General features: G+C 42.9%; 2 protein-coding genes across 2 annotated transcripts in view; one reads left to right on the top strand and one right to left on the bottom strand.

Annotated features, from left to right (window-relative positions):
- The window catches only part of COG3 (component of oligomeric golgi complex 3), a 115,020-nt gene extending 114,311 nt beyond the window's left edge, over positions 1 to 709 (bottom strand). Inside the window, exon 1 of the mRNA XM_053305637.1 lies at positions 415 to 709. The gene's annotated coding sequence lies outside the window, so the exon portion shown is untranslated. The remainder of the gene's footprint in view (positions 1 to 414) is intronic.
- A 20-nt stretch (positions 710 to 729) lies between these two features.
- ERICH6B (glutamate rich 6B) overlaps positions 730 to 10,845 on the top strand; it is a 47,205-nt gene continuing 37,089 nt past the window's right edge. The window contains exons 1-5 of the mRNA XM_053308949.1: positions 730 to 887; positions 3,008 to 3,417; positions 5,520 to 5,600; positions 5,761 to 5,812; positions 9,227 to 9,303. Coding sequence (XP_053164924.1) covers positions 760 to 887; positions 3,008 to 3,417; positions 5,520 to 5,600; positions 5,761 to 5,812; positions 9,227 to 9,303 — 748 coding nt within the window. The 5' untranslated portion in view covers positions 730 to 759. The remainder of the gene's footprint in view (positions 888 to 3,007; positions 3,418 to 5,519; positions 5,601 to 5,760; positions 5,813 to 9,226; positions 9,304 to 10,845) is intronic.

The following is a 10,845-nucleotide window of genomic DNA, read 5'->3' as shown; positions in this document are numbered from 1 at the left end:
TTCTGGAACTTCTTGGGGTTTTTTTGGATTTTCAATCTGGCAACCCACTCCACACAGACTGTGCAGGAGGTGCAAGGATCCTCGACCTGGAGGACGGGGGGAAGGGGTGCCCCTTCTACTATGCATGCAATCTAGACCACTGAGGCCCTTGTGGCAACATAAAAATAAATGACTGATGGGATATCTTGGTAATAATCTCTTATTAACAGTCAATCACTTTATTATGGACAAAGACCAGAAACAGGAGAAAAAGTAACATACTACAACAAATCGAAACATACTATAACGGTAACAAATCAAAGACTGAAACCAAATAGTTTATAAACCACAGATTAATTTCCATAACTATAAATAATAATTATTTTTATATTAACTCCGTAGCTAGAAGCCTGACCGATCCACATTTACACTCACCAAAGTATGCGGTTACATGTTCCCTCTAAGGTGCGCGGCTGCGCGCCTGTGCACAAAATCCCAGGCCTCCCCGCAGAGCAGTTTCTAGCAGCTGTACAGCCCTCACTCTTGCCCATGCTGCAACAGGCTGCTTGTGCCTTTTTCTGCCCCTTTCCCCTGCTGCCCATGCGACGCACAAGTTTCTGCTGTCCCTGGCAAGCCAGGGGAGGGGCATACCGCCGCCACCTCCCCGCCCCCAACCCAGCCCGCTTTCCTCCTCCTCCCTCTTTCTCCTCCCACCTCACCTCTGCCTGCGGACAGATCCCATTGAAAGTCTCACAAGAGTCCAAAGTCACCTCTCGCGAGATGTGGAGGTCTCGTAAGAGTCGGAGCCGGAGCAAGGAGGAGGAGATAGAGGTAGCAGCCCGGCCGGTAGGAGGATGGAGGCAGCGTGTGCGCGCGCTGCCCAGCTTGCCGAGGGCAGCACAACCAGGGTAGGTGCTAGTAAGGATTGGGCCACGGCCGGGAAATGCCACCAACGTGATGTGGGAGGCAGAGCGCAGGATGGCGTGGAGGGCCCGGCAAGAGCAGAGGCAGCACCTGCATGGATCTCCGTGGCAGTGAGAGAGGGGAGCTGTCGGGGGAGTGGGACGTGAAGTGGTGAAAACTGATGGGTGGAGAGAAGGGCTGATCGAGGCGGTGCCCTGATATGGAGCATACGTTTGGGGAAGGGAAGCCCCTGGGAGCGCCAGACCCTCTCTGAGGGGGGATGTGGAAAAAGGGCTGAAGGTGGGGATCAGAATCAGGATGCGGGCGGGCTGCTCTCCCCCTGTGGAAAGGCAGACCCTCCTGCTGAGTGAAGGATGCTGCTTCACAGTGACCAAAATAGTGCACCTCTTCTTCCCTTTGCCGCCCCTCCCCACCCGCCTGGAGGTGGAGCTCTTCGGTTTGTACACCAGCAAACAGGCCTGTACAGACCTGCATGTGCCCTGTCACTGAAGCAACTTTCTCTTTCCCAGACTCACTGTAGTTCTGGGATTGCACCTATCTCTTGCCTGAGAGTAAAGTAGCTCTGTGGTAGAAAAAGTACTTCAAGCCCCAACACTGATGTAACCCTGATTCAATTAAAAACAACAAAAACCCTTTTCTCTCCAAAATACATGTAATTCACATGTAACAAGGACAGTTGTGAACAAGAACCATGGCGTCTGAATTGGAGAACCTAAACCCAAGGGCCAGAATAATGACATTCCAGTTTTTGAACAGAGGGGTTCAAAAACTTCAGCCATTGCATCATATACATAGAGTCCCAGGGAGCTCATAGATTGGCAAAGGTAAAAGAGAGAACACACAATGATTGTAACTCTTGCGGGGTGGGGGAGAGGTGGTGGCAGACAACTTGGAAGCCTGTCATCAGCATCATTGAGAAATTAGAGTGTGGGCTGTTCTGCTGATGTGGGTGTGGCTATGAGGCGGGCTGCAGGGAGCTAGGTGGGCTGGCATGGTGCTGAATTTGCAACTACACCATTTGTAGTTAGGACCCTGGCAGCATCAGCTCTTGCCTGCAGTGTCTCAGTGACCACTGGGGGGTTTTAGGGTCATGGATAAAAGTGCTGGATTCCTCCCCTCTTTGTTCTTCCAGTGTTAATCTCCATTTTGTCTCTCCAGAGATGGCTGTTTGTTTTGGTCTCTCTCTTCAGCCATGAACTACAGCTGAAATTAAGCTGCAGGCATTTTCACATTTGTTTGTAACCTTTTCTTTAAATAAATCCTTGTAGTTGTTCAATACTAAAGAACTGTCTCAAGACCTCTTGCTTTGCTGCTTTCTCACCAAACTGGTTTTGCTCTGCTGTTTGGGGACTGATCTGCCATTCGTCCCCTACAAGTGGCACATAATAATGCATATGTACACACACTGCCTTGATACTGCCACCCAGAACCAACCTCATTCTGCTCACTGGTGAAAAAAATTAGAGGAAACACTGCTGGGGTTTTGCTGTATGTGGATGACATGGCAATTATTTTACAAACTCTATTAAGTCTTAGAAAAGAGCTCTAAAGAGCTTGGTTCAATGTTGCAAGGACAACCATCTTGAGATTAACTTCCAGAAGACCAAGTTTATGTCCTTTGCTAAAAGGTCAAGCATGCTAAGTTGGGATGTTGATGGTAATAGGTTAGAGCAATTTAAGACCTTTAAGTATCTGGGTGTAGTTTTCCATGCAGTGGGGATGTGGAGGGCACAAATTGACCACGTCATTGAACTTACCCAAAAGAGCTCATTGGCCGTCCTGAGATTCTTTTACTCAAAAGGGGGCGGGTTTGTGCCCATGGCCTTAAAGTTGTTTGAGGCCAAACTATTCACATAGCTTCTGTATGGCACTCAAGTTTTAAAACAGAGAATCTTGGATGTGGAATATCAAAATGAAGTCAACTTTGTCCAAGAGGATACAAAAGATGGATTTGTGAATTGTAGATGGAAGTCTGCGAGGGACAGCAATTTTGACTTTGATATGTTTTCTTAGAAGAAATTATTTAGTTCCAAGTAATCAATAGGTGCAGCCACAGTAGATGTCTAATTCTTTCTCTATTTCTTTCTCCCTTCCATTATTTCAGAGCTTCATCTTCTCCGTGCATTGCCAATATGTCTGATGGACAGAACCCATCAGGGTCTGGTATCATAGACCAGTCCCAAGCAGAAGCAACCCATTCTTCTTCTGAATCGGAGGATCCTGAACTTTCCAAATTGCTTCTCACTGTAGAAAATGTTAAAAAGCTACAAGAGGAGTATCCTGCTGTTAAACCTGTGCATGCTAGACAGTCAATAGAAGCATATATTAAGCAGAGCAATTGCTTCTTGAATGAGACTGAAAATGGTGCAGATGGAAGCAAGGAGCAGGATCTCTCAGCTGAAGAAGAATTTGAAGCAACTTTAGTCATTCCTTACAGAGAAGATACCAGGGATGATAATGTGGAAAATTTTGAAGAAATTTCAAGCAAAGGTAGAAGAAATTCTGCTACCTGCTAACTTGGCAAAGAGGCACCTTTTAACGTGGTGATTCTCTTTATTTAGCAGGGGGAGAGTAACTGGCCCTATCCCTATCCTCATCCTGCAGTTGTTTAACTAGATTCCTGCAAGGCAAGAGCTGAAGAATGGAGCAAGAGGAAGTGTTGAGTCCACTAGACACCACCTTCTGCCCCTGCCATTTCAAAAGATAGGCAGCATGAGACAAGCAGCTGCCAGGAAGAGAAGGAAGGGTGGTAGTGGCAGCTGCCACTGGCAAATGAAAAGTGCTGGGGGCAGAGATCAGGGGAATTGGGTACAAATCGGGATGTGGAAGCTGGTGAAAGGAAATCAATCAATGAGGTCAAAAAAAGAATGCAGACGTTGGTTCTGACTTTATATCCTTGCCTCAACTCAGATCAGTAACAGTCTATTTGTGCTTTACAGCGGCAGGCACCTTTATTGCATTCCTTTTGGAGAACCATATACAGTAGTTCTATACAGATGTTGTTTTAAAAAGGCTGTTCTTAAATACAGCTGTTGAAAGAGGGGTATTGAAAGAGGTCCCTCCCACGTGCATCAGTCACTCCCCCTCATTCCACCTCCTGTGTTGCTCATGGTTATGGTGGTCATCTGAAGATGTGAATGCCGTAATTGTGATGGTAGGTGCTCCAATGATTGTTGGAGCAAATACCAGCCCATGCATCTGGGGTTAATGTCACGGCAGGGTGAGGCAAGAGACAGAGACGCAGCTGGGGTGGGGCAAGACAAGTGCAAATGAGCCACACTTGTGGCTCATCCCCCCACCACACAACCCTGCCTGTACCAGCCACCACTGTCCAATGCCTTTATTAACTAATAATTAATTATCAATGTGTAACAATCCCTGTCAACTTTGGTTTCATTGCCATTGTTAGTTTTGTAGGCAATTCTAGTTTATGAAATGCATATTTATATTTCATTAGATACTGGACATCTGTTTTATTAATTTATTGGAAAGTCTGCTTTGTATTTTGTAATAGAATTTTAAATAATGTGCAATGGCATTTTAAGTATTGAATGTTAATAGCCATGACAGTCATCACTCAGATACAGTATCTATATCTATAGCTATATCTATCTATGAATTAATTGGCTTTGAATTGGCTTTTTACAGCTGTTTGACCTGTAATTTGTAAATAAATTTAAGACCTATTTAGTGGTAATTTATAGACTGAATCTTAACGGACATTACAGCCTTTACCCATAATATAAGTGTTAGCAGAATCTCTACTATCGTTAGTTAAATGAATCACTGCCACTTTAAGAAATGAGTGTCCTCTGAAGTATGGCATTTAAAAACCTGGTCTGTAGAGATCAGGAGGTTTCTCAGATGGTTTTTTTTTTTTTAAACTGCAGGAGGAGGCAGTGTAATTTAGGACAAGTTAGGATGGGGGTGGGGAAATAAAGTGCATATAAGTGTGTTTAAGTGTAAAGAAGCAGAAATTAGAGCAAATCTGGGCTGTTCACATTGCTGATTGTTATTGTGGTTGATTAGGTTCCTTATATTCCATTATATTACCTGAAATTAGAATGATGTAATTTGAAATTGGAATTACATAATTTACAGAATGTATCTGTAAACTGTGTACTTTTGCAATGTGGAAGTTTCTTCTTTTTCTTCTGAAATAAAAAATTGAATAAAACAATTTGTGAAGCCTTGGGAATGCTGTCATTTCATTGGTATAAAGGGACTAATCATGATCTCTGCGTAACAGGGTTGTGAAAATGAAAAGAGATGAGAATTTTAAAGCACATTATAGACTTCATTATTAATTATAAGCTACACAAAGGCCTGGTTCATACATAACAGGAAACTGGAGGTCCCTTCACCTCCGCTTCCCAAACTTGAACGTACAAACCCGGGCAATTAAAGTTAAACAACAAAAAAATGGACCCGCAGTTTCCCTCCCCTAACTCCATTTATCTCCTTCAGTTTGCAGTTGGTTTCATGACCTGTATTCCTGTGGTGAATGTGTCTGAATCAGGAGGCAGTTTGACTTTGCCTCCAAAGGAGGAAGCTCCTCCTTTAAGGGAGAAAAGGAGGAAGCTCCTCCCTTGCTCTGGCTCCTATTGGCTGCACAGACTGTCCTTCAGGAAAAAAGGAAGCCCATTCAGCCAGCTCCCTGCCTCTCTGCCTCTGGAGCTTAATGTCTAGAGAGCGGGGTGAGGGGGGTACATTTGGGTTGGTTACATATGAACCAGCCCAAAGGAGCTGAGGCACAATCTGCAATCAAGTAAAGCTAGTGAAACAGCAACAGCCTTCAGTCTGTTTGATTCTGGTGATTTGTTGTGTTTAAAATAATCCCTTTTCTCCCTCCTTCAGATTTGCAGACAAGATCTTTTCCATCTTCAATTCCTGAGGTTCAGACATCAACGTAAGGAGGGTTACTGCTTGCTTCAATAACATTCTTCTCCACAGCTCATTAATACCAATGAATGTCCTGTTTTCAGTTCTTCCATTAAGCCAGTCATTGACACACAATTTAGGCCAGGCCCCAGTGAAGTTTTTGCCTATTCGAACCCAGGGAGCCAGCCGGATATATTTCTCTGCATTGGGAAGCTTTTCCATCTGAAGATTGGCACCCATATTTCATTCCTAATTGGTTAATGAACCCTCATGTGTGGGGTGGGAAAGGACTACCAGTCCTTCCATATGCCGAATCTTTGAGCTCTATGGGGAATCTAGAGTTCTGTGCACAAAGCACTGGGAAGGACTACATTTCCCAGCATTCTGTGAGCACATTCCAGTGCTGCTTTCACAGCATCAGATTTATTATTAAAATTGTATAATTCTTTATATTTGTGGTATGTTGCATGCAAATTATATCTAAACAAGCATCCTAACAACGTAACATAACATTAAATTGCCATACCATCAACATTTAGGATTTCTTGTTGAAAATTTTAACTAGGCACGGCTTAATCCTATATCATAAAAGGCTAAAGTGTGCGGCCGTGCTGCCCGTGTCTTTTTGGGCCGTTCTGGGCATGCACGGAGCGCATGCCCAGATCGGCCCAAAAAGATATGGCCGCCCAGACACGGGCGGCCATGTTGGCCTGAACGGCCCATGCAAGTGCTGCTGCGGCCGCCCAATTCCTCCTTCCCTGCTCCCCCCCACCACATGATTAAGGGCCTAAATGGCCCATGAAATTACCGATGCCGACTGCCCTCCTGCTCTCCCAGCTGCCCGATTCCTCCAATCCCGCTCCCCCGCCACATTATTAAGGGCCAAATTGGCCCATGAATTTGCTGCCGCGGCTGCCGCCACCAAACCCCCCCCCCCCAAGATGCCCGAGTCCTCCTTACCCGGGAAAAAGCATAATCAGAGCAGGAGAGAGGAGCTCGCTAGCAGAGCTCCTCTCTCTGCAAAGCCTCTTCCCAAACTGGTGCTTTGGCCGCAAAGGACGCCTATTGGTCCATAGCGGCAGTATGGGAAGAGGCTTTGCAGAGAGAGAAGCTCTGCTAGCGAGCTCCTCTCTCCTGCTCTGATTATGTTTACAGATCACCCCGGCCAGAGCAGGAATGGAAGAAAAGACACAGGGACGAAGGAGAGGAGAGAGAACCAAAAAAAAAAAAAAGGGAGGAGGAAAACGACGACAAAGATAAAGAGAGAAAGAGACAAAGAGAGAGAGACAGACTGTCAGGTAAAAATAATTTAAAACTCCCCCCAAAAAACCACAAACAGAAAACCAGGGGAAAAGAGATGAAGAATGCTTAAAGGGGGGGGGGAGGGTGGAGAAAAACAAAGACATCGAGAAAGAGAGAAAAAGACAAAGAAAGAGAGACAGACAGTCAGGTGACAAAAAAAACCAAAAAAACCAGGGACTCACACAAACACAAAAACAGAGGAAAAAAGAGACGAAGAACACTTAAAAGGGGGAACAAAAGGCTAGCGCCCGTTATTATAACGGGCTTAAAAATACTAGTTCTAGTATAATTCTCTTACAACTTTTAAAAGGGCAATCAAGACACACTTGTTCATCTAGGCTTTTAATTAGATGCTGTTTTAATTGTGTTTGTTTTTATAGTTTTAACTTGTTTTAATTGTTGAAATGTTTTAATTTTTTATTGGCTGTTTTTATTGTTTTGTGAACTGCCCAGAGAACTTGCGTTTTGGGAAGTATAGAAATGTATTAAATAAATATAATAATAATAATAATTATTATTATTATTATTTATTTATTTATTATTATTTATTAAAAAAGGGAATCCAGTTTTGGACAATCTTTGTTTAAATTGAATTATACCTTCCCAGATGTATTTGTATGTTAATGTATTCATTAACTTTCTATTCCAAACCCTAAGTTTCCACACTTTGGTAGTGAAGAAACATTTCTGAAGGATCTTGGCCCTGAGGAAGGCATTGCTGGATAGTATTGCACTATCGTTAGCAGTGCATGGAACTTCTGTTTGAATTTTGCTTCAAGCTGATAGCAGAAAAGGAATGCCTCAGAAGGGCTAAAGAAAAGATTCTGGCGTGGAAGTAACCCTAGATAAGTGCTAGAGAGTCTCACATTGTTTCTACTTTTCTCATAACACAATGGCCCTACTCAAATAGCCCAATTCAAAACCACCTCAAATGTAGGGCACAGTAGGATATGTGCTATTGTACATGTGTTGACTATATCTTATGAATAATTGTACATGTACATACATGTACAATTGTACATGTGCACATGCATTCACTGTACACAGATTGTATGTGAGTTGAACATGTGTAAATAAGGCTAGTAATATTTACAACAGGCAAATTTTGTAAATACATATTAATACACATACTAATAGCAGAGTTTTGGATTTTATAGCTCAGAATTGTAGACTTCATGAGAATTAAAACACTGCTGACTAGGGCTGTTGCGATTCATGCACTTCCCTATAGCTGACATCCTCACTAATAAAGTCTTGGCACATTGGGAGAAGCACTGGTGCTTCTGAAAATTTAAACTAGCTCAGTTTCACTGCTTCCTCAGCAGTGGAGGCAAATTTTGATGACCTTCTCTTCCCCAGGAAGTGCTCTGTGACACCTGAAAATACAGCATCTGGGGCTTTTTAGTTTGGAAAAAGAGACAACTAAGGGGAAACATGATAAATGTATTAAAAATTATGCATGAAGTAGAAAGAGAGGGCAGAGAGAATTTTTTCTCTCTCACACACAACACTAGAATCAGGGGTCATCCCATGAAACTGAAGGCCAGGAAATTTAGGGCCAACAAAAGAAAGTACTTTTTCACACAATGCATTATCAATCTATGGAATTCTCTGCCACAGAATGTGATGATGGCTACTAGTTTGGGTGGCTTTAAAAAGGGCTTAGACAAATTCATGGAGGACAGGTCTATCAATGGCTACTGGTCTGATAGCTATAGGTCATCTCCAGCTTCAGAGGCAAGACGCCTCTAAATACCAGCTTCAGGGGAGCAACAGCAGTTGAGAGGGCATGCCCTCACCTCTTGCCTGTGGGCTTCTCAGAGGCATCTGGTGGGCCACTGTAGGAAACAGGATACTGGACTATGTAGATGGGCTTTGGGCTTGATCCAGCGATGTTCTTGTTCCTGAGAGTTGTGTAACCCTCAGGGACATATTTTCAGGTGACACTGAGGCTTCCAAGGGGAAGTTGCTGAGATACACACATGTGTACATACTTCCATCTGGAGCTCTTCAGAAACTGTTGCTACACCAGTGCTTCTCCTATTACACTGGTGCATCATTAGAATGTCAGCCAGCACTTATGCAGAGTATCTGGTTTTCACAGGAAGACTCTTACTGACCTTTTCTTTTCATTTGACAGGAAACATGATGTTGCAGATTTGGAGACTCAGACAGAATGGAGTTATTCAGATACATCTGTGGATTTAAGTGAAAAGGGTAAGCTCATAAGTTAGTTACATTTTACTTGATCAAACAGTTCTGGTTTTCAGGAAATGTGAGCAATGAAACAGTCACTGAAAACTGACTTTTTGTGAATGTAAAAACTCTGGCTGAGACACCAGTTTGAACATTTTAACAATTGGTGGCTTTAAAAAAACACCAAAAAACACTTAAATCCACCCCTAGCACAGTACTTCCAGTGACTGTTGCTGGTGTCTATCTTACGTTTCTTTTTAGAATGTGAGCCCTTTGGGGACAGGGTTCCATCTTATTTGTTTATTTGTCTATGTAAACCGCCCTGAGCCTTTTTTGGAAGGGCGGTATAGAAATCGAATTATTATTATTATTATTATTATTATTATTATTATTATTATTATCTTGTTTACACAGACAGGTGTTATTGACCGGTTTGTTTTTATCCAGACATCGAGTCCATCCCGAGGACCTGGGATGGCTGAATTTTATCATCAATACTGTTGGTTATTATCGATATCGTCGCAAAATATAGGCTGTTCCCAGTAAAGTTGCTTTTTGTAATTGGCTGTGATTTCTGTGGCCCCTATGGTGTTGAGGTGCTCTTCAAGGTCTTTTGGAACTGCACCCAGGGCTCCAATTACCACTGGGATTATTTTGGTCTTCTTCTGCCACAGCCTTTCAATTTCAATTTGTAGATCTTTGTATTTGGTGATTTTTTTCTATTTCTTTTTCTTCTATTCTGCTATCCCCTGGTATTGCTATGTCGATTATTTTAACTTGTTTTTCTTTCTTCTCGACTACAGTTATATCTGGTGTATTGTGTGGCAGATGTTTGTCTGTATGTAGTCTGAAGTCGCATAATATTTTTGCATCTTCATTTTCTACAACTTTTTCAATTGTATGGTCCCACCAATGTTTGGCTACAGGTAGCTTGTATTTTTTTGCAGATGTTCCAGTGTATCATCCCTGCTACCTTGCCATGCCTTTGTTTGTAGTCAGTCTGTGCGATCTTTTTACAACAGCTGATTAGGTGGTCCACTGTTTAATCTGCTTCTTTACAAAGGCAGCACTTGCTGTTTGTTGTTGACTTTTCGACTTTTGCTCTTATTGCATTTGTTCTTAGTGCCTGTTCTTGTGCAGCCAGTATTAAACCCTCTGTTTCTTTCTTCAAGTTGCCATTCTTAAGCCATTGCCAGGTCTTGGTGATGTCTGATTTTCCACTTATATTGTCCAAACATTGACCATCCAGGGGCTTATTTCTCCATTATTCTGCTCGGTTCTTGACTTGTTCTTTCTTGTAGGCCTGCTTTGTTTCATTGGTGTTGAATAGTTTCTTCTTATTGACCATTTGAAGTGCATCTTCTTCACTGTCTTTTATATATTCTGCACAGCCTCTTTTCTTCTCCTCTACTGTTTGATGGACTTGCAGCATTCCTCTTCCACCTGAGCAGCGAGGGAGGTATAGCCTATCGACATCACTGCAGGGGTGCAGAGAATGATTGATGGTCATGATTTTTCTGGTCTTACGATCTAGCGTCTCTAGCTCTGCCAGGGTCCAGTCTA

Source organism: Hemicordylus capensis, chromosome 3 (genome assembly GCF_027244095.1).
Source record: "Hemicordylus capensis ecotype Gifberg chromosome 3, rHemCap1.1.pri, whole genome shotgun sequence".
Taxonomy (NCBI): domain Eukaryota; kingdom Metazoa; phylum Chordata; class Lepidosauria; order Squamata; family Cordylidae; genus Hemicordylus; species Hemicordylus capensis.
This window is presented reverse-complemented; position numbering and strand designations above follow the sequence as displayed.